The sequence below is a fragment of the Tympanuchus pallidicinctus genome, unplaced genomic scaffold (genome assembly GCF_026119805.1).
Source record: "Tympanuchus pallidicinctus isolate F22 unplaced genomic scaffold, pur_lepc_1.0 scaffold25, whole genome shotgun sequence".
Classification (NCBI taxonomy): domain Eukaryota; kingdom Metazoa; phylum Chordata; class Aves; order Galliformes; family Phasianidae; genus Tympanuchus; species Tympanuchus pallidicinctus.
Window position 1 is genome coordinate 6843289 of NW_026294742.1, and position 27940 is coordinate 6871228.

General features: G+C 42.2%; 1 protein-coding gene and 1 long non-coding RNA gene across 4 annotated transcripts in view; one reads left to right on the forward strand and one right to left on the reverse strand.

Moving 5' to 3' along the window:
* The window catches only part of TRPC7 (transient receptor potential cation channel subfamily C member 7), a 56409-nt gene extending 45503 nt beyond the window's left edge, over positions 1–10906 (forward strand). Inside the window, exons 7-12 of one of the 2 annotated variants that reach the window (XM_052689604.1) lie at positions 1050–1245; positions 4580–4801; positions 6235–6315; positions 8202–8255; positions 9756–9831; positions 10548–10906. In XM_052689604.1, the coding sequence (XP_052545564.1) occupies positions 1050–1245; positions 4580–4801; positions 6235–6315; positions 8202–8255; positions 9756–9831; positions 10548–10690 (772 nt within the window). In that variant the 3' untranslated portion in view covers positions 10691–10906. Of the gene's footprint in view, positions 1–1049; positions 1246–4579; positions 4802–6234; positions 6316–8201; positions 8358–9755; positions 9832–10547 lie in introns of those variants that run through there. The other variant, XM_052689605.1, reaches the window with a different exon arrangement.
* On the reverse strand, positions 57–27919 carry LOC128083953 (uncharacterized). Of its 2 annotated transcripts, XR_008208276.1 has the most exons (10): positions 24844–27919; positions 22934–23164; positions 22402–22491; positions 19509–22304; positions 16835–16908; positions 16025–16142; positions 15590–15886; positions 15116–15203; positions 13600–13868; positions 57–2003 (listed from the first exon to the last, which is right to left on the reverse strand). It is a non-coding gene; the product is annotated as an uncharacterized LOC128083953 (long non-coding RNA). The 2 variants fall into 2 exon arrangements; XR_008208275.1 differs by having other exon boundaries at positions 19509–22485.
* Between the last annotated feature and the right edge of the window lie 21 nt (positions 27920–27940).

The window sequence follows — 27940 nt, forward strand, 5'->3', positions numbered from 1 at the left end:
GCTGGATTAGTCACCCTAGTAAAAATAATTAAAAGATCCAGAAAATAATTAATGGCTTTGTTTTCTTAGAGGGCATTTACCTCCTGGGATGCGAGTAAAGGCATTATTTTCTTTCAACTTGAAATCTAAGCAAAGTTCTTACAAAACATACCAACATTCTTCCTCGTCCTCCTCCTTCCTTCATTTCTGTCTGGGGCTGCTTTCTTTCTGCCTGGTGCAGCTTTGACTCCTCTGAGTTAAGCTCTGTTTTTGATCCACTAGTTCACTTGCATTTTTTCAATTTCTTTGTCATTACCTTATTCTCCTTTTTCTTTTCAGCGTTTTATTTTCCTCTGATTCCTTTCTACCTCCAAGTAAATGTAATAATCAAATTTAAATGCTCCTGTAGTATCTTCTATTACTCCTTAATTTCAAATTGTTTAGGAACTTAAGTTATTATTTTTTATTTTTTTACAAGTCTGAGTGCCTGAATTGTGTGTGGTCCCAAAGCAGGATAGGAAGAAAATCAGACCATGGGATGACTTTATTTGCATGGTGCACTGGTTACATTCACGCCACAAGTCAGAACTTCTCACAGATTCCTTTTGTGCAGAAAATGATGCTTTTCTTCTGCCCTGGAAATCCCTTATAAGGCAGTCAAGATAAGTTCCCTCTTCCTTCTCCCAGGTAATCTCTGCTTGTCTTCTCCAGATGAGGAATAGGTGGTGAAGTAAGAACTTCTGAGTCCCTTACGAAAGGTTCCAAACTGCAAGCGGCCCATAGAGGAGTCCTTAATAGGGACAGAAAAGCCAAATGACAAATAACACACCTGAGAAGAGCAGATGGAGCTCATAAGGGGTCGCTGCCACTTTATAATATTCATAGAAGTATTATTTCTTTATTAGATTAGGACATTTAATCTGGCATCTCCCAGGGTGATGGATAACTGCTTGTAATTACTGTGCCAAGGCATCATATTTATATTGGTGGGTTGCCACTTTTATTATTAAGCATTTGTTCTGGCTGATTTGCTACCAACTCTATAAAGCGACCATTTTCTTTATTTTTAGGGTAGAAGAAAGTTTTAAAACCTTATTCTGGTCAATATTTGGCTTATCTGAAGTGATATCTGTGGTGCTGAAGTACGATCATAAATTCATTGAGAATATTGGATATGTACTCTATGGAGTATACAACGTGACCATGGTGGTGGTGCTGCTTAATATGCTAATAGCCATGATAAACAACTCTTATCAGGAAATTGAGGTAAGATAAGAAACTGGGTTATGAACACAGGATGCATAATTATTATCGATAATGAAAATGTTAAAAGAACAAGGAAGTTGTTGTTTATTCCGTATGCAAAATTGGAGCACCATTGAAATACAATTCTTACAGAGAGTCAAGGCCATATCAGTCCCAAACTAGGGCTGAATTAATAATTAACAGTGAATCATTTCTATAAAAACTTCAACTTCCTTGTCTTTAATGACCATCTGTGAGCAATCTCTATTTCCTTTGCGTGTATTTAATGAAAGCAGCTTGTAGTAGTTTTTACTGCCTACATTGGTTGCAATAATTTATCCACCTTAGCTATGTTATTTCCTTATGAGAAATCAAGCAATATTTCACCTGTTTCTTTCCCTATTTTCTACTGGCTAAACGTGCAGGCCCATTTAGGGCTGCAGCTCATAGATACACATATAAAAATTCCTTATTTTCCAATTACCAGGTATGAAATCTTGGTATATATTTTTTGTTTTCTTTTGAGGCACCCCTGGGCCCACAAATCATAATGGCATGAGCAAAAAAACAAAACAAAACAAACAAAAAAAAACCCAAAACTCATCAAACAAACAAACAAAAATCCCCACCACCAGCATATAAAGGATATGAATACAACCATCACAGAACATGAATAAGTATCTGCAGAAAGCGTTTACAGGGTTCACCCAACTTTGTTCAGTAGCACTGGTAGAAGCAGGCTGGGTTTGCTGAGTGCTTTGGACAAAAACAACTCCCTGCTAACATAAAAGAAGAAAAAGAAAGGATTAATATTTGGACAGTGTTAATGCTGATTCACCTCTTTCTTCCGATTTGCTAAATGTCAAGTTTCTGTGGCTGGATTTGTATTAATTATTCGCTCTAATCTTCCCTCAGAACCTGACACTGCAAAAGGCCACAGCTGAAATTATTTTCTGACTGTAATGTCTGATTCCTCCATGTACTGTAGTGCAAACAGAGCTCTATCTCACGTGTGCTGCAACTGAGTCTAAATGTCAGAGGGATCTTACATGTGCTCTCTGCCCTGGAAGCTTTCTTGTGTGCAGAAGGTATTTTCCCAAAGTTTTCTAATCACTTTGAATCAGAATGGCTTGGTTTGGAAAGGATCTTGAAGGTCTCTGAGTTCCAATCTCCAAACCTTAAGATGAAGCAGTTTCTACTGAATCGAGATCTGCTTCTGAAGGAGTATCAGATTCTTAATGCATTTCTAGTTTATTGTAGTAAGCAGAGATTTTCTTGTGAGTTTGCAGAAGAGAAATATCAATAAATGTCTCAATAGGTGGCCTATGTTAGTTTTCTGCTCTATATTCAATATTCCATGATGAACAGTTACCTGGAAAAGCCTTGAACATCCTTCTTGGCTGCCTGGAACTTTTCAGAACTTTGTTAAAGAATATTTATAACTATCAGCAAGAGAAACAAATGTGAGCTATTCCATCCAGAGACCTGGGAGAAATCTAGTAAATCTCACACTAATTCCTCTAAATCCTCAGCGACAGAGAGATTAAGGAAAGACAAAGTCATCCTACTGACTAAATAGAAAGTCCTTTCTGTTTATCTGACAACAGCAGTGTCCATAATGACAGAGGATGGTAATTACTTAGGAATTAAATTCCATTGCAATCAATGGGAAAATGCTTTTCTGTTAGCCAGTTTACAAAATAGTATTCTCGTGCTTTCCCTTGAACATCTCTTTTCAGCTACTTCTGGTTTTCTTCTGTTTATCCCTCAAGTATTAATGCTTCCTGACCACTTTCTATTTATGGAAGGAAAAAAAAAAATCCTTCTGCCAGCCAGAAACACTTCCATCATTAGCTCCTTAGCTATTTAGCAGAAAAGCCTTAAAAATGTTAACAAATTATTTCTACCATAATTCAGCTTTAGGCTTTTGTGAGGTTCGACCCCAAAACAATGAGAAAGCTGAACAGCGGTGAATGTTGCTCTGTTGGCAGAAGTGTCACTGCAGCTGCAACAGAATTAAGCTCAGTTGTGGTATGCTAGTTTTTGACATGGTTTTCGAGGTAGGAATTAATCAGAGGTTACTGATTTCAGCAGAACATGGATGTATGTGAGTATAAGGAACCAGAGGACCATGTTTCTATCTGTGCTGCTGCCCTCCATATAAACTGCGAGACAACAGCTGTATAGCAGCTGTATCCCTCTGTTTCTTTGCCTGATGGATGGATCTGACCATCATCCTCTGTAAATGCCAAGCAGATCCTTAAAGGGTGTGCTAGCCTTAACCTTGTCCTTGAGTTTGGAAGTGACCCTGGCCCATCCTGATGCTTCATAAAGGAGATTCACAGGCAGTGAGTTGGTTTTTTTTTTTTTTCCTACAGCTGCTTAAGTGGCAGGTGGTGAATGGTAGGAGAAATAAGGTGCATTGATCTGGGAATATTATCGTGGTGAACGCAATCAGGATTGACCAGGAAGTAATCTGATGATAGAAGAAATCAGTGATCTAGCCTCCTCTATGGGTGATTCCTGGCCAGTGCAGTGATAACAGTTACCTGGCAATTAGCACTGCAGTTAATCAGAGGGAATTGTTGTATTTGTAACTTCTCCTTTCCATGACTCTATGCATGTTTTAATACAGATAACTTACCAGCAAAGCATCAGCACTGGGTTGTTACTGAAAGACAAGCCCTTTGCTGTCTAATGAAAAAATAATGTTTGAAGGAAGGTTAAAGGAACCACACTATTATGCAAAACACCTTCAACAAACCTAGTTACTGGCCACTGCTATAAAGCTGGCTGCAGCTGTGCTCCCATGTTCAAATGAGACAAAGAAACGGGGCAAAAAATGCCACTCTGAAACGATTTGCTCTTCATTATCTCCCTCGTTGCATCACAGCTCTGCTCCAGCCTTCTGCGCTCCCACCTCTCCTCCAAAATGCCTCTTTGTGACACTGTGCTGCGTTTCTGCAGCCTTTGCTGGAGAGAAATGTGAACTTATTTGTATCCCATCTTACGCTGACCTTTCTGGCTCATGGCATTTGCCTGGCTTAGAAGGCAAAAACGGTTCCCCTGTTCCCAACTTCTTCTTAATAAGCAGTTTGTAAAATTTTTCTGTCAAGCAGAAATAGGTGACATTCAGTCTGGTATTTGGAGGATTTGCACTCTCTGTTTATTCATTTCTTTGTTTTTTTCCTTTTTTTTGAGATGACAGAGAAACCTAAGAAGATAACATTACTTTCAGGTGTTCTTTTAGCTGATTCTTGTTAAATCCTGCCTTTATGTTTGTTCTCATGATAGCTGAATTCCTTTCTTTGTGCTAATTATGCATTTGGGTGTTATTTTCTCTTCCCTTTCCAAGGAGGATGCAGATGTGGAGTGGAAGTTTGCACGTGCCAAGCTCTGGCTATCCTACTTTGATGAAGGAAGGACTTTACCTGCTCCCTTTAATCTAGTGCCAAGCCCTAAATCATTTTATTATCTCATACTGAGAATAAAAATGTGCCTCATAAAACTCTGCAAATCTAAGGCCAAAAACTGTGAAAATGATCTTGAGATGGGAATGCTGAACTCCAAACAACGGGTATGTTGCATCTTTGCTTTTTGCCTTCTGTGTAGAGTGATAGATCCATGGCTGCAAGGACCTTCTGGTGGGGTTGCATCGTTTGCAGGTTGATCAGGGACAGTGCAGTCTCTTGCTCAGCGTTGTTACTTGTCTTATATCAGCACCTAGAGGGTCCTCCCAGACTTGCAGCCTCATTGTACCGAGCACTGTTTGTACACCTGTGACAGAGCAGCTCTTATAAAAGGAGACACTTCTATAATGGGGTTTCCCAGAGCCTAATAGACAAAGTCAAAGGGCAAGGGCAGAAGCACAAATAATATCCCATCTTATCTGGCTCCTAATCTGCCAGCAGGCTTTCATGCCTCTTCAAAACATGCTCTTGCCTTTAAGTGATTTCCCAACTAATTTTAGTGCCATTACGTTAACCACCATATTTACTGCCATTCCAGGTTTGGGAACAAGTTTCCAAGCAGTTACTAATAACACTTCCTAAATGCCTACAGCTGCAATGAGCAACCCCTCTCTTACTTCTGCCTAGTAATGAGTAGCACTGATGGGCAGATCCTGCCTCTTCCATCTCTTCTTTGGCTACCTGAAGTAGAAATGTGCTTTGGTAGCACTGGGGTTGTGTTCCCTGTCAAAAACAAGCATCTGTCTTCTAGCCGTTACCAGCATCCTGATTAATAATATAATTATTTCTTAAGATCAGTGAGGCAGTTGGGAATAAAAAGCCCTTAAATAGGGACTTCCCTATACACTTGCATGCAATTGTAAGAGTCTGTGTGTGTATTAGCTCCTTTGAGTCTATAATATGTAATTAATTCCTTTGAGTACTTCTTTATTTCTTTAGCGTTTGGACCAAAAAGTTCATAGGTGGATATGAGTGTCACATAAATCTGTAATGAATGTTGGTCTTCTGAAAAGACTTTTGGAAGATTCTAGTTGGGAAAAGCAATAGCTTTGTTGTCATCTGATAAAAAAAATAAATAAATACTGTTCTATTTTTAAAAAGGGTTCAGATAAAAAAGTAGCAAATTGTACTACTGTTTTCAAAGAACTGCTGAAAATCAATCCCATCTCAGAATTTTTTATAGCTGCATTGACTTGTTCTCTACAAACCTATTTATTTTTTAAAAACTGTGCTCTCCATTGGTAATCACCAATCTAAGATGAATACATTTCACTTCTCTTAGCACCTCCTTAACCAGAACTGGTCTGAGAGTACTGTTTGTGCCTTGACAACTTAAAATCCTTTCTTTTTCCCAGGAGTTTTTGTTTTTCAATTCTTTTCCTTCTTTTGGAACCTTTTTAGAACAGAATGCACTGACTTTTATTACACCCACACATTTAATCATTTCCTACCGGATTTATAAAACTCCCTTAAGCTTGGGGTCATTCGCATGATAGAAGCTATCACTGGCTTAATACATCTCAATGTTTTATCGTTACAGAAAGTTCGTTTTCAGTCTGGCAGTCTGCATTCAGAAAACTTTTCAGTGAAGAATGCTTATAACAAGCCCACAAGATACCAGGTAATCACAGAGCGGGGCAGAGGTGTGCTGGTGTACTGCACTGCTGGGCCGTATTGCTCGGGTCCAGTTGGTGCCATCCTGTGATGTGCTGAGCTGTGGCTTAGTGCGGTCACAGCGCTCAGAGGCAAATGCGGCGTATCATCCATGGTAATAGACGTGGTGTTAATATAGGCCACGCTAATTAATTCCTCTCATGGGTATTAAGCTTCATAGCAGAACGGTCATTCAAGCTTTAATCTCCTACTCTCGCACTGGCGGCGTTTCATTGTCACGACACCATGCCACCCCTCCAGCCTTTCCATTGCCATTTGCACGTGCTTTCTCTGTCAGTAACTTGTCCTACACTGCAATGTGGTATGGTCCAAAAACACAGGTAGCTGATGTGACACCATCAAGATTGAAGGGAAGAGAGATGATTGTCCTTCTCAAAGCAGCACTTTGGCATTTCTGACATTTTCCTGTACGTTCAGACCCACAGGTAGCAGAAAGATGCTGCTATAACTTCTAAATGAGATCTCCTAATGTTTGTGGTAAATTAAGCCCTTATTTCTAGGGTTGAGAAAGCCAAAAACAGCTGTGAAAATAAGTGGAGTTTTCAAAGAAAGGCAGGCATGAATCCTTGTTGTTTTCACTTGATTTTGCTCCTACTGGACTTGCCTTCAAATGATCTTAGAAAGTGCCAGTTGCTGTAGAAAGAAATTGTCAAATAACGCAAGAAAGGTGCAATAATCTTCATTATCTAAATATAAAAAAAAGAACAAACACTTTGATAGTCTGTACAGCAAATTTTCTTCTGCAGCTGGGAAGATGTTTGAAGTAGTGGCTTCTCTGCATGTTTCCTTTAGTGAGGCTTATCAGGTGAAGTAGACCTGCACTTTATGTAGCTGTAGTATGGTGCTCTCGAGGGATACCAAGAGATGTGCAGAACTACATCTGCAGTAGCTTGAGAAATAGGACAAATAGCTGCCATGATGTGGGGATAAACTAGTCTGAGTAAAAGAATGTCCTCATCAAACCCTCTTCAGATGAGGCTTTGAATGGAGCACTGCTAAAATGCTGTGTTAAGTTCACGTGTTTGTCTCCACTCCCAACACTGGCAGTCTGTCATGCTGTCAGCAGCACCTTCCTCTATAGAAGTCAGGAAAGGATTTGTCAGGGAAATTAGAAGGACTGGTTGGTAATTTTAGAAGCTCAGGAATGTATTTATTTGATGTTTGGTGTGATAAAATAGCTGCAAGACATGAGCACATGTGATAGCTCATTCTGGAGCTCTTGTACTGCCCAATGGGTAATGCGTGGGATTGAGACCAATAGTATTTAAACTGTTTCAAGTTTGGCCTTCATTATCACGATGCTGTCTGGAAGCTTTATTTGTCACTTCCCTGTAATAAACAGGATTGTTTTGCTGAGAAGCTATTCCGTTTATTGAAGCTGTAAGGAACAGTGCTGGAGAGAAGGAGAAAAGCAATATGGAGCAAAAACGAATAACTTTCCTAAGCCTACTGGCTGAAACATCTACGAGGTGACTAAGTAGCCTCATGTTAGGGATGGCCATGTTCTTAATTTAGTTTCTGTAGACAAATCTGGCTGCATTCTGTTCTTGATGGATCAGGTGGGCACCTTCAGGCTTTTGGCTTCCGTGTGCAGCAGTTAATAGAGGACTGTATTTGAGTAGTGGCCTTCAAAAATACCAGCTGCATTGGAAGTGGAGTAGATAGATGTTACCATATTTTTCCAGATAGTAATGATATTCAATGTTTATGTCAATTCCTTGTTTTATTCTAAATTTCCTGTCATCTGCTCTGAAACAAACAACAAAAATCATATGTCTTGGATCTAGGATTTCCCTACTTTCCCCAAACATTACTTCATTTATGTTTTCCCAGGTGCCAACCCTACCTCCCTCTGGATTCTACTACCTTGGCCATCTTCAACACACCGTACGTGCGCTGTGCCTCACCTCTGTTGCCTTAACTGACCCACCCGGTTAGCCAGATGCCTCTTTCAGACAAGGACAGAGTCTTTAAATCCCACATTCCATGGCTACATGACCTTTATATAAATGAGTGGATCCTTTGATTGCACGTGCATTTCCTGCCGTTATAGCTGGCTTCTGGGGAGAAAAAAAAAAAAAAAAAAAAGCAAGTGTATCGATTCCTTAATTCGAGTTTCACAGTCTTTGCAGTGATTTTAAGTGATGTTCAAAGCAGACGTGATTGCTTTGCGAATAGGTGAGCTCACGCTGAGAGGTTTTCCCTTAATAGTGGCCATCTGCTCAAGAAAAGGCATTTGCATATCCTCTCTTGGATGTTCATGCTCTCTTCTGTTTGCAGAGGATGCAGAAAGCCCTGAGGGCACAGAACTAGAATGTGTCACTCTTTTGTCTCAAAGAGAGCCCTTTGACCTCATTCTAGAAGTAGTCCAAACAGCACAAGGCTTTTCTATTTTCCTGTTTTAAGAAGCTGCTCCCAAGCGAGAGAGCATGTCCTGCCTTAGCTCCTCCCCTGAGACTGAGCTACGGCCATCAAGCATTGCAAGCCCAAGAACTGATATAAACATCCAATAAGCAAATTTAGGCATATTAGTTATCTCTGATAGAGCAGCACTTTTTACATTTCTCACAGTTCGAATGCTTTTTTCCCCACTGATGAGCATCTTTTCTTTAGCAAAGAGCTGGCAATGATGTAGGCCTTCTGCTGTAAGCCACTGGGCAGCCTGAAAATGACAGTTACTTTCCTGCTACATAAATAATGTGTTTTTGAAAAAATATCACATTGCAAGCTCGCATCCATCATCACCTCTTACTGTTCCCATATATGCTGTTCCTTACTAAGTCATCCCCCATTTTATAAATCTACATGATGCTGTTTTTACCCTATGTATGTCCCATAACATCCACCATTTCTCTCCAAATTGTCTCATTCTCCATTTTTGTTTTCTCTTTCTCTGTCCTAAGTCTGTTCTCTCTCCTCAACCCCAAGTTCCAAAGCAAGTATTTCTGTTTAATTTTGGGTTAGATATTCAATTCATCGCCATGAGTGAGTTTGTTACCATCATTAACAACTTATTTCTTCCAGTAAAGTTTATTTTATAGACACATTAAATAGCAGCTTGTTCAAGAAATGGTTTGAGTCCCACTTCTTAAATTGCTGTTGGATCATCTATGTTTTCATTATGTTTGTGGGACATACTCTGCACTCAGATGCATGCCACAAACAAAATGTGGGCTTATTATGGAATGGCAATCAATCAACTACTTCAATACGAAGTTCACAAGATAAAGTAGAAAATAAATGAGAACTCAATGATAAAAATCCCTTTGCCTCCTCTGAAGCCAGGCTTCATCCATAGAGAAGTCAGGTGCTTGAATTTTTCAGAATAAGTCGAGAATTGAGGAGGTGTGGATAAACTCATGTTGAGTGTCTCTGTTCTCTTTTCAGAAAATAATGAAACGCCTGATTAAGCGCTACGTGCTGAAGGCTCAGGTGGACCGAGAAAATGATGAAGTCAATGAAGGCAAGTGGATTTTTGTTATTGTCACAAATTAGAGCATGTTACTGCTATTGATATCTCAAGTAAAAGAATTGAGCTTAGAGAACACCCTTGGTGGAGAGGAAGCATGCCTCAGGCTCACATGTAGGAAAACGATGCTGACTCAGAGCCACCTTGCTGCTCTGAAATGTTCCTTAGCAGAAAACATGGATCACAGAGTCTGTCTGTACAGCGTCCTGCTTTGCCTCATAGCATTACATGTCCTTCCTTTGCAAAACCCAGGGTATTACCCATACTTAGCCTTGTCCTGGGGCCTAAGTAAAGTAGTTATTGGCTGTACTGCCCCTGCCCACCACAAGGACATTGCTGGAACTGAATAAGGATATACGCTGCCTTGGTATCTTGTAGTATTTGTAAGCAGATGGAAAAGACATTCCTTGTAATGTCTTTTCCCTGCTATCCTTCTGCCAACATCCCATGCAGGCAAAGGTCTATACATGGAGAGCAAACAAGAAGAAAGATGAATTTTCCATACACAGTTGTTATTGTTGTTGGTCCCTCTACTGCAAGTACAGGTAATTTCCTATAAGCCAAATATTAAATGCATAAAAGCAGTAACATCATAGAGAGTGCCACAAATGCCCAAGACCTAGCTCAAGTAAATAGATAATTTCTTCTGTCATAAAATTATAGGTGTGATTCCTTTAATATTGCTAACAACAGTGTATTGCTCCCTTTAGGAGAACTTAAAGAGATTAAGCAAGATATTTCTAGTCTCCGATATGAACTCCTGGAGGAGAAGTCCCAGGCTACTGGTGAGCTGGCAAGACTTATACAGCAACTGAGTGACAAATTTGGGAAGAACTTAAATAAGGACATTTGAGGGTGAGCACAGAGGAAAGCAACTGGTTTTCTAAACATTATTCAGTCTCAACCAGCATCTTAAGAGGACAAAAACAGCGCAAAAAATAGGGACCAGGCACTCATCTTCTACGAATTGGCAGTGTCAGTTGGAGCACTTTGCATTACTCCTGTGTTTGGTGAATTTCCAGTTAAATCTTTTATGACACAAAATAACTTACTGGTAAAAGCATACGCCCTTCAATATCAGAAACAAATGAACTGTAGGGAACGCACCTTTTAAAGGCAAAAAAGCCAGATCTTCATCCACCTGTCTGCAGTGAACTGTGCTCATTTACCTTAACTCTGTTGACCAGGAGTTGGTGAAGGCTGAAGGAAAAACATGCCAAGCATATTCCTTGAGAATTTAAAAGAATCCTGTCCTTGGGTGTGTACTCTCCTTTTATGTTTACATGGGCATCCACAGAGGTAACTTTGAACAGCATGGTGGTTAATGAAAAGCATATGAGAAATTGTCTGCTGAAAGGCCAGTTGTCAGATACTTTTCAGATTGGATGAGAGAGTTGGAACCATGAACAAAACTTGTTGGGTAAAAGGTCCTTCATCCCTTTGCTGGAACCTAATAAAGGGATTCCAAGCCAAAAACTCCTTTCTGCCTTTTCCAGCTGTTTTAGCCAACCCACTAACAGCTATGGTCCCTTCAAACATATACCAAGCCTCTCTTTTGTCCATAGATGATCCCAGCTACAACAACAGCGTACAGAAATATTCAGTGAAAATCCACAGCAGAAGTAACATATTTTGTGCTTATGTGTTCAGGACAAGGAACAGCACTAATGGATGACAGCAACTCAACTCAGCTGCTCTGCTTTTGGGTTCCAGAGTTCAAACAGCAAGCCATAGCATGAGGTAAACTATGAAAAACATACCCCAGGAGCTTCAAATCTTTGAAACCGTAGGAAAAGGCTTCATTTCCAATGAGGACATGGTGACAAATAAAAAATAAAAAGAAGAATGAATTGTTGAAGAGATGATTGTTCTGAGTTATGTGTTTGGCTCTTCTGGAGGACTTGGAAGGAATTAAAACCAGTTCCAAGGTCGTAATACAAACACTCAGAGTGCATTTTTACAAAGGGTAAGCAACGAGTCGATGGAAAGCAACTGAAGACTTGGATTGCTTGGGTTTCTACATTTAGCTACATGATTTCAATATTTAAAGCACACCTTACAAGTTGGGAACCGCTGAACTGTACTGTTTGTTCACAAGGTACACCTATGAGATGACCATCGCCTTTAGGTATCATAGAATCATAGAATCATAGAATCACCAAGGTTGGAAAAGACCTAAAAGATCATCCAGTCCAACCGTTCACCTATTCCCAATAGCTCCTACTAAACCATGTCCCTCAATACAACATCCAGTCTTTCCTTGAACACCCCCAGGGTCGGTGACTCCACCACCTCCCTGGGCAGTCCGTTCCAGTGCCTGACCACCCTTTCTGAAAAGTAATACTTCCTCATGTCCAGCCTGAATCTCCCCTGCCGTAGCTTGAAGCCATTCCCCCTGGTCCTATCACTAATGACACGAGAGAAGAGGCCGACCCCCAGCTCACTACAGCCTCCCTTCAGGAAGTTATAGAGAGCAATGAGGTCTCCCCTGAGCCTCCTCTTCTCCAGGCTGAACATTCCCAGCTCCTTCAGCCTCTCCTCATATGGCCTGTGTTCCAGACCCCTCACCAGCTTTGTTGCCCTCCTTTGAACACGTTCCAGGGCCTCAATATCTTTCTTGCAGTGAGGGGCCCAAAACTGGACACAGTACTCGAGGTGCGGCCTCACCAGTGCTGAATACAGTGCTGAATACAGTGCTGAATACAGCTGAGCAGATACAAGCAGAAGCAGAAGGTGACCCGTGATCAGTTCTTAAGTGCCAGATGAGAACACAGATAGCCTAATAGAATCATAGTTATATTTGTACAAAAACGTTGAGGAAAAAAAAAAGACAAAATAAAAAAGTGTACTGTACGTAGATCTGTTTAGAGAAAAAGCAAAATATTGTATTTTTACCTTTAATAAGATTATCTTGTATACTGTCATATTTTTACCTAAGACCAGGAAAAAAAAATAAAATTACCTCATACTATTTTGTTGTACACTCAGTGGAATACTTGCCTGATCTTTTGGGTATCCTGAACATTTTGTTGCTTTTCTGCTGTGTTAACAGTGAAACCATCCAAAGAAGAAATTTCTGCCATAAAACTTCTGAAATTTGACAGAGTCAAAAGGCAAAACTTCAAGTATATCTCAAGGGAATGAACTTAGAGAATGGGGATTTCTGACAACAGCCTGTAAACGTGTCTCCTTATCAGTGGTGCTTCATTTGAAATACTATCAGTATTAACACGTTTCTAAAACTAATGTGGGAAATTGCTACTTTTGCATGATGGTTCTTGCAGAGTAGTGTTATGATGAACCACTTAGAAGACAACATCTATCACAGAGCACCAAATGCTGGCACAAGATGGTCACTACATGTCATGTTTGTGGGAATGGTAGCCCACTTGTCTCTTTGGCCTGTTTTCCTCTGCTTAAATTGGAAAATGGTGCTGATTTAACCTATTCTACTTTCTCCATGAGAAGATGGAATATCTTTCATGGCAATACTGCTATATTTCCCTACCAACCACTGTATAAAACTCATTTCAACTTTGATAAAAAGCCCTGTCTGAAAGATTTGTCTCATTACAACTCTATGGCTGGCTCTCGATCCAGGAATTGCTTCACCCTTCCCACTCAGTGTTTTAACATCTCCTAGGAATGCAAGTAGAATTCGTTAATGCTAAGGAAGTTATATTAACCATAATTTCCATTTCTCATTGTACTACTTATTGAGTTAGATAAGAAAGGTAAGTGGAAATGCAATGATACACTTACATTTTGCATATTTAGATGTAATGCGATGCTCCTAAGGTCCTGTGATGCAGAAGGAAGTGTTCTCCTGGTGCTGAGTATCGCATCTGTGCATGCTGTGGTCAGCACGAATGGCAACGCAGCATGAGGAGCTCTGTAGAGTGATGTAGGGCACAGCCAAGTCCCATCAGCTGCCCTGAGAATGGTGGGGTGAGCAAAGCAGCACAGCCCTGCTCTGCATGCAGGAATTTGCTATGAAAGAGCATCACGTTTTCTAGAACTTCAAAAGGAGACTGAAAGAAGTACAGAGAAAAATGCAGTTTGAAAACTGTGCTTCTTCCCCTTTTAAGCATTTACATTCCATGAACTATCCAGGCACTGAGGTTCTTTGTATTAATATTCATGACAAGCAAAATCCCACTTCTCCAAAGCACTTTTCTCATTCGGTCCCAGGAATACCAGCAAGAAAGCTGCATGCTATGTATTCAAGTGCTAGGAGCAGAAATGATGTTAAATTCATTGCATGGTTTATTCTCCAAACTCTGTTTACAAGAAATTAAAGTTAAGAACCTCACTAAATGATCCCTGAGAGAAGTCAGGGATTTTAGAGAGGAAATATCAGAGCAGCTGGGACCCCGAAAGGACAAAGTCTGGGGTGTGCAGCCCCCTATGCCATCCCCCATTTTCAGTGGCAGGCTGGCTTGAAATATGGGGGTTCTATTTCTTGAACAAATTCACAGTGCAAAGGGATATCACTTTGGCCAAACTGTATAAATGGTTAAGATATTTTATGGGAAATATGTTAGGGCTCACCAGTGAGCATCGTCCAAATCTGCTTAATGCTGCAAACCCAGCAGACCAATCAAACTGGAAGTTGGACAAACTGGAAACAAAGCCATCAACCTGCCAGCATTGATGCGCTGACTGCCCCAGTTATTCAGATGGTGGTTTCCTTCCTTGCATCAGTGCATGCTAACAGAAAGGAGACAGCAGCAGAAAGCATTAGCATGCATTTAAGCAGGTGAACTGCAGAGCTTTCAGCCAGCAATCCCTGTAGACCAGAGATAATACTGAATACAGAGCAAATACTGAACCAAAGGAGATGCCAGGGGGTTTCTGGCACTTCCAGAGAGCCAAAGAACCTGGCCTAACTGCATAAAGGAGGCACTGAGGACACAGCAGAGGACAGCCCATCACTGCACCACAGGCAGGCTTCATATTGATACTGAGATGTCTTCACTACAGTTAAATCAGTGCAAACAGAAAGGGAGATAATAGCCAAAGCAGTCAAATAGCTCAACTGGATGGAGAGCTTGCAGTGTATTTATCAGCAAGTAAAAGCATACTCACTTATGGTCACTTGAGAGAGATTTAACACAAACACGCAGTGTGATAAATAGGATTTGGAAGGGCTTAAAAGGTTAGTGAATAGCTAGCAAGCTTGTTAATATTTAAGCAGTATTGATTATAATGCAGACTAATATGTAATTCTCATATTAACAATTAATTATATTGATGCAAGGATTTAATTAGGACTTACCCAGCAGGAGGGATGAGGGATCTGGTGCTGAGATGAATTTCCCTGCTGTAGCCACTGGTCCTCACTCTGGGCAATTGGTCCACACATACTGAGGAAGCAAAAGGCTGAAGGTTGAGATCTTCCAGAGGATGAATGTCACCCTTTAGTACATCAAAGAGCATGGCACACAGACTTCATAGCATATTACATCTGAAAACAGAGAAACAAATCCCCAAAGGAAACCTCCACCTGTGTGTGACAGCTGCTGTGCTCTCCCTCTCAGTTCCGTTTTACTGGATGGTAAGCATTACTTTATTTCCACCAAGTTTAAAAACTGATCTTGTGAAAAGATACATTTTTTTTCTAATATAAAAACAGACTAGGGATTAAATCCACATGCTGATTCCCAGACAAAAGAAACAAAAGTGCATTCATCCTCCAACAAAGCTTGCTGTGCGCCTCCATTTAGAAACAGCACTGACTGATCAGTCATACCTGCAGCCTTCCAGGCCAGAAGTACAATCCTTCAGAGAGCTGCCACACTCATCTGCCCAACCTCACAGCCACGTGAGCTCACATCTCAGAGACTTCCATTCTGGTCGCTTTTCTTCCCAGGTCCCTGAGCATCACCATCTCCTTGTCACATCTCACAGCATCATAAAACCTGAAGCTTTTGGAGATGATAAGCAGGCCAGCCCTCAGCCAAAAAGGAGCTGCCAATTTCGTTCAAGGAGCAGACGCTGAAGGCATTTATGAGAAGCAATCCAGCTCGTGGCTTTCAGCAGTATCTGGCTGCTGAAAAGCAGTGTTATTGAGATTAAAGAATGACAGTAAGTGAATAGCAAATAATAGCTCCTCAGAAGCAATATTCACTGCAGAGTAAAAAGACGCAACTTGAGGGAGAGTTTTGTATGTATTAAAGATGCTTACCCGTGTCTTGTGTGCTTATTAATACCCTTGCTGTTATCCAGGCATGGCACCAAAGCTGCATTTTCCATCATGTTTCCCCAACCTCTTGCATTAGGACGTTCATGTTCTGCAGCTCTTCCTAAGGGGGAAAACAGCAGAGATAGAAAGGTGCAACTTGGAATGAGAGGAAGAAATCTTACGCTACAAGTTAAAACAACAGCCACAACCTGCAATCACCCCACAAGCCCCATAACCCAAGGCGGTCTGAGAGGCGAGCAACCACGGATTAGAGTTTCAGGAGCTTTTTTTCCTCCCTTTCTCGGAGAACTACGAAGTAGGGCCGGGGCTGCACGTCGCGTCGGGGCCGGCAGGCAGCGCTCAGCACCAAGCGATGCGCAGTGCCCGCGCTCCTAAGGGAAGCAGCAGCTAGAGGAGCAAAGAAATCTCTTTCTGCAGGTTGGTTTCTCTCTCTCTCTCTCTCTCTCTTTTCTTTTTTTTTTCCTCTTCTCTTTGCAGACGGTGCCGTTAAACTGAGGGAATGTGGAACTGATGCTTTCTTGTTAAGGGGAAAGTCAGCATTTCCCTGCTTGAATTTGATTCACGCTCAGATGGGTTTCTCTACCTTGCCTTGCTTATTTTTATGGAAAACATCTTGCTTGCTCCTATGGGACCGCATCTTTCAGGGTCTGGTGGCTTATTTCTACCTGCGTGGAGATAAAAATCTCCATCAGCAAAATCTGCACTTTGTCTACATGTTGTCTTTAGGACCAGCTGTGGCTGAACCACCACCTGCTGCTGACTCAAAGGGAAGGTTCAGATATTCGTACTTACTTTAAAAAAACAGTATGATTTGGTTTTATCCTTAATATAAGAACAGCACAATCAGGTGATGCTCCAATCCATATCTACATAAGCAAAAAAGAAATCATTATGAATTGAAAACAAAATCACATTCCAGTGTCCATAGCAGGGTTTGGGACTGGGTGTGCTTTGAGGTCCCTTCCAACCCAACCATTCTGTGATTCCAAGTACCAAAGTACTTTGGATAGCAATGTAAGTGGCAGCAGCCCCTGCTCCTTACAATACTCTCCTTTGCACCCTTCCCAAATTCTAATAGGAACTCCCTCAGTCATGCATACATCTTGGAGAAGGATTTTAGCCATTAGCCTTCACTCTTCCTAGGCACATAGCCTGTCCTTAGCAAAAGACACCACTTCAATAATAAACTATACTTCCAGAAATTTATTTCTTAGTGTTCTTCTTGCAGTGATGAGTCAGAAATCTTTGCATTATGACAGCTTATACCAGTGAATTTTATGCTCCCAGATGCAATTAAGAGTCAGATAAAAGCTCCAGATTCAAGTGCACCCCTCCTGTTCCAAACCTAGTTAAAACTCATTCCTGACATTTAGGTCTCCAAGATGCACCATGAGAGACTCCTCTGAGAGCTGGCTGAGAGGCTGGAGTGATACAGAATTAGTGGGATGGCATCCACAAAGCTTTCTTTGATTATAATTGGAATTTCACAGCAGAAAAGCTGATTTTTCCCGGATAAGGAAGTCATAATAATAAGGAGAACAATAATTATGATAATAAAACATTTAGGAATCACACAATAACTCTATGAGCAAATATCCAATAAATCAAAGCCAGCCCATCAGCAGTTCTACATTGGTCCCACTTCAAGCACTCCCTGAAGCCTCAATGCTCTACAGCAAACCCAAGTTCTGAGCACATTCCCAGGATAAACCCCAGCCTGCATCCTCCTTGGGCAGAGGACTGTGGTTCAGAACCATGTCGGTATCCTCTAAGTCAGCCCTTGAAACCAACCAATTCCATTGCTTTGAAAATACCTCCCACATTCCATAAAATTCAGATAGGAGATGCAGCCCACAGGGATTAATGAGGGCTTGAATTTATTCCTCAAGAGCTTCTGATAGTTTTATTTTTCCACTGTGCCACTATAGTCTTCCTACACACAAAAGTCGCTCGCTTGCTTCCAGCTAGGGAAGGAACTTGATTTCACAGCAAATAAAAATTGCATTTGGGTAAAGAAAAATAAAGAAAGCAATTACTCATGCTGTACTTCAGCACAAAGTTTGCTTACGAAAATTGCCGTGCAGTGGACAAACAGTTCCAGGTGATGTTTTTCTCAGCAGGAGTTCTGCAGTTTGCAGGCTGTGTCCTCACAGCAGCCCCCACAATACGGGGTGATGAGAGCTTGGATTCTTGTGGGAGTTGGGAAACTCAAGGAGTGAAGTCAGCAAAAAGAAAGCTTTGGGGGAAGCCAGCAAGACCCTTCCAACAACCCTCAGATTACAGTCCTTGTGACCATTAGTTGCCATCCAAGCAGTAAAAGGTGTTAAAAACACATCTAACATCCTACTGAGTGTGCCCTGCAGCCATCAGGCACTCGTTTCTGCTCTCCCTTTGCTGCAAGTTTTATGAGTTTGGGCAGAGGGGGCTGGAAAATCTCTCAATGATGTTCCTCACATTTGCAGCCCCAGCAGAACGTCTGGGTTTTGCCTCCCTCTAAATGAGTCTTTTTGATTTTCAGGTTTTTTTTCCAAGTTTGAATTGAACATCAAGGGGGCAAGCATCAGAGAAGAAACCCACTGTCGGCTCAGCCAAATAATTGTATTCTTACTGACTGTAAGAAAAACTGTCTGCCCTCTTCATCTCCCCTCAGAAAGGAAAAAATAACATTAATCTTCACTTAGCACTCTATCATACAATCATTTGAGTTGGAAGAGACTCTTAAAGGTCATCTGGTCCAACTCACCTGCAGTGTACAAGGACACCCACGGCTCCATCAGGTGCTTGGGTTATGCAGGCTGACCCTAAACGTTTCCAGGGATGGGGCAACTACCACTTCTCTGGGCAACCCATGCCAGTGCCTCACCACCCTTATTGTAAAGCACATTTTCCTTCTGTTTAGGCCCAGAGTGACATCATGAAACACAGCTGTCTGATGCTTGTGATATTCCTGCTTCTGCGTGTGCACCTTTTTGAGTGGCATCCTGCATAATCCAGCACAATTCTACACGTTCCATTGTTAATGAGCTCAAAATACACATTACTCAGCTTGACGACTAGGTTTTGTCTTACAGCCATCTGGATGGTTTATTTTAGAAAGTGAACTGGAAGAACAGTGCTTTATTCACAGTTATTAAAAGGGCTCCATGCAAACACGAGGGCTGCAGGGATGGAACTCCTCAATGCGCCTTTGCCTTTCTTCTATTAGCCTCCAGCCTCAGCTTAATCTTAGCACTTCTCCCATTCTTTCGAAAGAGGTAGGTAAAATTTATCATTAACCACAGTGCTTTTATCATGGATACTCTTATTGCCCAACTTCAAACAGAAGCACCATAAATCTCACCATAAATCCATCCATCGACAGCCACTGTTTGCACACCATGAGCACACGCTGACCTGCACTAGACTGCAGCTGGGTAACAGAATTACACTTCATGTTGATGCAAATTAATATTCATACGAGACTTACCTGGCAGTGGCAGGAGGGAAAGGAGGACAAGGTCCAAAAGCCCTCAAGGGCAACTTCTTAAACTGTGCACCAACAGCTCAGTGCCTGAAGTGACTAGAAAACATCCCTTGACTTTCATCTTCCAAGTAAATACGTCTTCCTTTGGATGAAGATGTCCAGTCAGCCTTTAGGGAGGCAGGAATACGCACACCAGTCACAGCAGAATGAGCTGAAATGGTCACAAAAGGTCACTGAAATGGTTTTATTATAAATATGGACCTGGTCATTGTGAATATGTGGCATTCACAATATTACCCTCTTGGTAACTACAGGGTATTTTCATGGCCCATAAGGTACTGCAGGATCATCTGCAGCAGCTTTTACCCAGGTTTCCTCCTCAGAAGAAGCTGTGGAAGGTTTGCCATCCCTGAAACACTCACTACAGGCTTTGGGGACTGGGTTTTCCTTTCTGTGTGTGTCATAGCCAATGTTGCTTGTTTAGAATGTTTCCATTTGTAATTATTACACAATTGAATGAAGCGAGGTGCTTTGATCACATAATCATTACATCTCCCCTGCTTTGAGGCTAACTGTGCAGCATGACAGCATCTGTTTTAATCCCCAGGTGGTGCCAATAAAAACAAGAACTTGTAGTTTAATACCAAGCTATCTGTGGTCTTCTATTCCTTTAACAGCTAATGATAGAACAAAACTACAAAATATAGCAATGATCCCACAGCTGAAACTACCCGTTAAAGCAACACAGGATGTGCAAAGGATCCTGTTAGCACACTGGAAGCCAATGAATCATCTAATGCCCTCCCATATGCACAGAGGATTGCAGATTTCATTTATTTTGTTGGTACCTATCAGAGCCAAAATAGAAGTGCATTTAACAGGGAATCAAAACTCATCACTACTAGGACTGGGATGAAACCTCTTCAGTTGTCAGATTTCACAGCAGAGACTGCATGACACTTTGGCAGGACTTTCATAACCCTGCCATGTCAGGAAGTCATAGGACTGCTTGCAGCTTGATCTGCAAAGCAATTGCCAGTTGGGAAAAATAAGTGAGAACACCACCCATTGCATTTCACAAAGCATAGAAATGGAAAATGATAACAAAATAGAGAATAGATTTGGATGGCTGAAACAGATGGATATTCCCTCAGCATAAATGGTGAGTGTCAGTTAGACACAGCAATTTCTTCCCTGCTGTGGATTTTTAACAAGAGAAACAGGAAGATTAGTAGGGTGGATACCACGAGTCTGCAGAGGTCTCTGTGATCTCAAGTAAGGTGAATTTACCTACAATGCCCTCAGTGGTCTCCAGGGAAACATTCTTACATGGCATTCACTGGCACAGAAAGATCAACAAAGCCATGTGCACAAGCTGCAGTTTTTGCCTAGCTCTTTCTCTTCCAATCTATTTGTTTGCACAGAGGTACCATTTATGGACAGATTCCTCCCCAGGATGATTTGTGCTAACTCCACAGTGCCTCCAGTAAACTCATTTTTCTTTAATCCCCTCTGGTACAGGGGCTGACGAAGGCAGTTGTGATTCCTGGATCTATGCCCTTGGCAAACTTGTGATTAATACCACCTCTTGATCTTAGAGACTTGGGATTTTAAGAACTTTGTGGTTGAAAACTTGAATCTGCCAGACCACAGGAGCCTGAAGAATTTTCAGTGCCACTTGTTTCCTCTGTGGCATTGGATTAGTCTCATTACTACATTATTTTGTCCAGACTTCATATTCCCAAAAAGAGTCCCCTAGGAGTCCCTTGCAACCTCTTTATGTCATATACAGAGAAACACACTCATGCTTTTCTGCTGCTCTCTCCTCTGACACTCCAATTTTACTGCACTCTGCTGATTCCTCTCTGATATAAACCTGAATAATTCACATTTTTTTAATTTTCTTTTTTTTTCTACTAACTTTTTCACTTGTTTCTTACTGGCATTTGCGTCAGTTGTGTGATCAACCCAGAGAGGGCAGGATGGAAGTCTAGCAGGCTCAGCAGAGTAGTCCTCTCCTGGAAGACCTGTAGGGTTGTGTACCAAGCATATTGTAGCCTTTATTTGAACATTAGTAAGGGTTAGATTTACAAATATGACCATCAATCCTGATGATGTGTATAGAATCATTCTGTGTATTTAGAATCGTTAAGGTTGGAAAAGACCACTAAATCACCAAATCCAACACCAACTTACCCCCACCATACTCATTGACCATGTCTCCATGTGCCACATCTCCACAGTTCTCAATCACCTCCAGGCATGAGGACTCCACCACTTCCCTGGGCAGCCTATGCCAGTGACTGACCATGCAGTTAAGAAGGAGCTAAGCTCACCTTTGTATTATGTCTCAGGGGCTTCTTCTCTGGTCCAGCATCAGAAGGATTTGCTTCACAGTAGCAGAAATAGATAGAGTGCTACAGTAAAAATAAGCCACACCAATGGGGAAACAGCAAAATCATTACATAGATCATACTTATATGGGAATGAGAGAAGTAGTGGTGTAGCTAGGCTGGTGCAATTCTACGAGCAAGAGTTTCTGTGTGTCCCAAGGAAAGAACTTCCGTCTGGGCTAGCAAAACTATTGCCTCTCTCCATGGATTTTGGTCAGTTGTGGACAACACCTTGAGCAGCATGCATAAGAAAGATACTCCTGCCTTTCTTTCATGAGGACTCCCATGGGCCAAAGAGCAGCCAGCAGCCAGCCCAGGCTCCATGGTCCCCGCTGGGACAGGCTCAAGGAATGAAGGGCTCACAATATGTCAGCAGGCTGGTTTCGAATCAAACCCTCATTCACCTCTGCAAAAGCAAGGAGCGACAGACAGCAGTGCCGAATGGCTGCTCTGGTCCTGCCCCAGGAGGAACTCTCCATGGGAGATTTACTGTCACCACAGACCTGGGGCAGGTGACAGCACTGCTCTGGCACTCCCACTGTCTCCTTCAGGGCAGTGTCAGGAGGAACACATCCAGCCTTGGCTCTCTGACACTGCAAGAGAAAGGACAAACCGAGTCTGACTTAATGACACTACCTAAAGAGAAAGTGCTCGTAGTGCTGAGGATTTAAATTATTCTGTCATACATTGCTTCTGGCATGAACTGTTGGCATGGAGACTATTGCGAAATGTAATACAACATAAATAAAATATTAATGGCACACGAGAAACAGGAAGTGATTTAAAGAGATACTGAGCTGCCAACTGAGTTACAGTTTGGAGTTTATCATGCAAACAACAGGGAAATTTATGATTGAAGCTACAAAGGGCAACAGAGAACACTCTTGCTCTGACAGAGTACCAAGGGCCCTCAGAACAACTCAGAAAAGACTAATCTGGGAGAGGGATGAAGTACTTCCTAAAACTTTTTTCTCCTCCAAGAAATAAAAGGAGGAAAAATGCTTAGAAGAGCACAGGTGACAGCACAGCATTTACCAGGATGAGAACAATGCTGCCATAGCTTCTGCCTCGTCATCTTGGGTTGCCTTGGCAGGAAAATCAATTCCCAGAGTGAAGAAAAGGCAACAGGAGTCAGCAAGGCTGAGCTGAGTGCCCAGAGCTGGCAGTGGGGCTGGTGTTCCTTAGCATGGATGTAGACCACGAGGTTGAGAATCAGGTCATGTATTTTGAGATATGAGGTTTCCACAGGCTCAGGTGATTGCAAAGCTGTTAACAAAACATAATCATAGAATCATTAAGGTTGGAAAAGGCCACTGAGATCATCTAGTCCAAGTATCAATCCACCAAATGACAGTAAGACAGTTGGCAGGACTGAAGTGACTGAGCAGTTCCTGAGCCAGCACAATCAATGCCTCGGAGCCAGGCCCACTATATTGTAGTAGTTGGCCTCAGCAGCTTCACATAATAGACTCATAGAATCACCAACATTGGAAAAGATCTCCAAGACCATCCAAGTCCAGCCACTCACCACTATTTTCCCTCTAAACTATGTCCCTTAGTATGTCCACACATTTCTAGAACACAATTACTTATTTGACCCCAAAGCAACGCATTTGTAATTTATGAATGTATAAAGGAATGGGTAATAAATCCTCTCTACTCACACCCCTTTTCTCTCTGTAGGGTTTTGATATCTACATCCCTTCCTTCAGGACCTGTTGCTGGCTCCTCAATGTATGTAAATATCATTAAAAATAAATAAATTTTCTGAAGCCTGATAATTTGCAATTTACATAAATCGTAAGAACTGTTCCCAAGGAGTGTGAATTGGAAGAGAAAGCCTGAGTGATCTGGGAATAACTAAGCCTTTCTGATCTAAATATCTGGGAGATAGCTGGAGATGAAAAATTTCCATATACAATGCAAAACATCAGCCATAATTTAAAAGCCCTGTCTCCAGGCAATAGAATTCTCCCAAGTAACAATTCTAACTGCTGAATTTCTTACATAGAACTTGCAGAACTTCTTACTGAATGCTCCATGCATCGCAGAGCAGCACTGCAAACATGGAGAACAATGGAAATTGCAGTATAATCACCAGCAATTTACATACATTCGTTAATTTGCTATTCAAAATGAACCAGAGAGACAAGGGCTCTCTCTGCAGGTGCAGAGTCTCTGCTTGGGCACATCAATGCATACTTGTGATAAATTTGTCACAGCACCGTTTGCACAAATGCATATAATTTCACTTAAAATATTTTAAGTATAATTGCATGGTAGAAAGTTTACAGAGGCAAAGAAATTGCTAGGAACGTTATATGGAGTTAACATATAGGGAACAAAACAAGCTCACATCTCCATTCTTTTATTCAGTGAATGAGGGCAAATGCTCGGACTAGTCCACAGCCATATCAGTTTATTGTGCACTATCTAGAAAGCTGCATGAGGTGCTTATTGACTCATGGGATGTGGGGAAACACGGGAGAATGGTGTGGAAGTGCTCATTAAAGTGTTTAGCACATGCGCCCATTGTGCTTGTCTTCCTTCTATTGTCTCTGCAGCAAGGCAAAGGCTGGGCTGTTCCCAGAGAGAGGATGTCTGAAGTCAACATCAAAACCATTTTCCTGGGAAGTGGATGCTGATTTATAAACAGAAGCGCTCTCAACAGGGCCATGGAGGGTCCCCAGTGTCTGGCTAACATCACCTCCACCCTTCCCACCCCAGAGGACAGTTTTCCTGCCCCACCTGCTGAGCCTGGGCTACTGCAAGGCGCTCTGCTCTCTATCAGCAATGCTGAGTCCAACTGCTCCATGGCTTCTCCGTGTCACTTCTCCCCGAGGACCACATGTCCAAACTGATAGTTTTATGGTTTTGCTGCCTTCTTTTTTTTTTAAATGTTTTAATAAAAGATATTAGAAAATAAAAGAAGTTTTGCTACTTACATGCATTAACCAATTATAGATGTTATAGGTGGCCAAGGACAATTCCTCTTCACTCAATGTACTCCAGGCAAGCCAAAATGTTGGAGTGAAACGTCTTCATTCAGAAACGACTGCTCTGCAATTCCCAATTCATAGTAGAAGAAAAAAAGACAAAGAAAACAGAGGCCTTGTTCAGAGCACCTGGCAGCAAAGAACAACAAAAAACAGTTACAGAAAAAATAGCAAGCCGATGGAAAAACACAGCCACCTGTGTATTTTCTCTGGTGGTGCCACGCTTCTGTGCAGAGCCAGGAGTTGGGCTCAGTGATCCTTATGGATTCCTTCCAAAATGGGGTGATCTATGATACTATTAAAAGGCTTCGTGCCCTTCATTGTTTCTCTCCTCTGCACTGTTCCCATGCTCTGCCTCCTCCCTGTGCCTCTTCCCCTCTTTGCACCCTATACTGCTGCACAGTCAGACTATGTCTCCTGCCTGCCCACCCATGGATGGGATCTTGAGACACCAATATCACACCAGTCAGCTTTGGATTTGTTAATGCCATGCTATCATGTTGCTCTATATTTCCATTACTATAGCTTCACATGTTTCACTTTATTTCCATTAAGCACTAGCAAAATCATTTGTGAAGGCACTTATAATTAGGCAAGTAATTATAAGCGCATTTATAGTAATTCATCAACATTAGGTGGCTCGGGAGAAGCAGATTTGCAGGCAGGTGGGTCTCAGCAGCACCAGTACCTTCTCACTGCAGAGAATGAAGGCGATTAGAGGTGGGTACAGCAGCATGATTACACTCCTCCTGGCTTTGCCCTGGAGATATTTCTGTCATCCACAAGCAGAAGGGCTCAGATGCATTCCTTGCCCCTTGCTTCATTATGGCTGACCCAGTAATACACAAAGGGAACTGATTTGCTGTTTGAAAGTCGCATGTTGCAACCATGACAGTACACAAATGGGTTTAGCCTCTCCCCCTCTCAGGGAAACAAAATGACATATAAAACCACAAGAAATATAAAATAAAATGCGAAACCACAAGCCTGAGCTTGGGCATCTCTGCTCATTGCAGGGGCGTTGGCCTTCAAGGGTCACTTCCAACCCATTTCCATGATTCTGTGAAGAACAAAACACAGTTTGGCACCCTGGGTCAGCCTGGTAGCGAGCGAGCCATGCCAGCTGGGAAGGATGCACCAGAAGTATCCAGAAGTGCCCAACATAAATACAATGTGGGGGAATGACAGCTTCAGATATCAATGTTAATCTCCCTACCTGAGCTGCCCTAAGTTTGGCTCTGCTTTTATGACTTGCTGAGAGCTACCAAACAACAGCACCTAATGAGCTGTCAGCACTCGGCACTACTTTTGGAGTCAGTTTCTCTACTGCGGAAAATGACAGTTCAGCTCAGTGGGAGCGACGTCTGCATGCGAGGAGAAGTCAGAACCTGAGATGAACTGCAGTTTAATTTCACCACCTGCACCCTCTGAGCTACATGGGCTTGTTTCCTTTAATGAGAGCACACCTGCTTGTAGATGCAACCTTTCTGGCAGTGGAACTCAACTTTCACATTAAACACGTTCCTATAGTCTGTATCTCACTTTGGATGTTCATTTCATGGGCGATTACTGCCCCAGTCTTTCACACACCATTTCCCTGTGTGATTGCAGCCTATTTTCCAAAGGAAATTTAAAAGTCTTCTTGGGACACGGAGTAAATAGGAAAAAAACCTTCCCAAACTGCTTTCTCAGGTGAGAGCCATGCCTCTCATCTTTGCTTCAGTGGATAAAAGCTGCTCCTCACTGCCACGCACTCACTTCACAGTACTGCACCTCATGCACCCAATCCCTCCTTATGGGGTCAGTGTTTCCCCATTTGGGGTGCTATGTAGTGCCCAAGACAGGGCAGCAGTGCCCTGCCTTTCTAAGATTGGTCCTGCTCTGCTGGTGTGTGCAGCTCGCCAGTTCCCTCCCAGGTGCATGTGGTCCCCTCCTGCTCCACTACTTGCCCACTTTCTCACCTCACACTGTACAGTATGCAGACGTGTAAAAGCCCACAAACAAATGCAGTTCAATAATGAGGTGTTTAAATGCTCTAACACACATGCTGGAGCTGCTGTTGCTAATAGAAACGTGTTTCACTTCTATAGAGGCAGTTTCCTCGGTAACTGATGCCACCGCAGGCCCCATCCTGCATGGTGCTGACTCCTCCATAGGAGCAGAAAGCCACACAGGTGCTGTGCATCATCCCATACGCAGCTCCATTACAACAGGCAGTGTCCAGAGTGATTTCAAAAGTGGATTTTGATTTCTATACGGTGCAAACCAGTTACAGGAGGGAGGAAAACATTACACCCATCAACATGACATTCAATCAAATGCTCTAATACAAGAATAGCCAGTACTCTGCAGCATGCAAGCAATGATGTCTGGTGTTTGAGTACATTGTGGTCGCTCTCTGCCACTCTTGGCCATTCGCTTCAATGTCCAAGACAAGAAACTCCCCAGGAATTGAATGATAATAAGGAATTTACCTAAGCTTCTATTGAACAGCACATGGGCCACATGACTCACCAGGGAATCCTGGGGGGATCCCTGAGAGTTTTTCAGCAGTGGAAAACTACAGAAACTCATCCTGACTGCTCATGAATACAGTGCCTGCTATCTGTCCACCCAAAACAGTGTAAGGGAGGCACATCTAATCGAGCACTTAACAGCTCCTCTCAACTCCTATTTAGCTTTGAAGCCTGCTGTTCCTACTCACAAGCATTAGGATGCTGAAAAGCTCTCCTAATTTTCCACTAATGTCAGATCATCTGAGGATGTCTGCCTGCAGACCTTGTGCTGCCTGAACATGGTCTTATCTTGGTGGCACCAGGAAATGCACTCGACGAAATCATGTCCAAACTGATGATATCAGCACCTGAAATGGTCTGTAGGATGGATCTTCCTCTAGTTTCTATGGGTGTCCTGAGTTGAATTTTTTTTCTCTCTCTACAGATACAGTGCAGCGAACTGCTTTGCTGGCCAGGCCTGGCCCTCAGCTGGGTAACTCCCAGCATTGACCAGCAAGGAACGAGGGAGGAGATACCATTGCACTGAATGC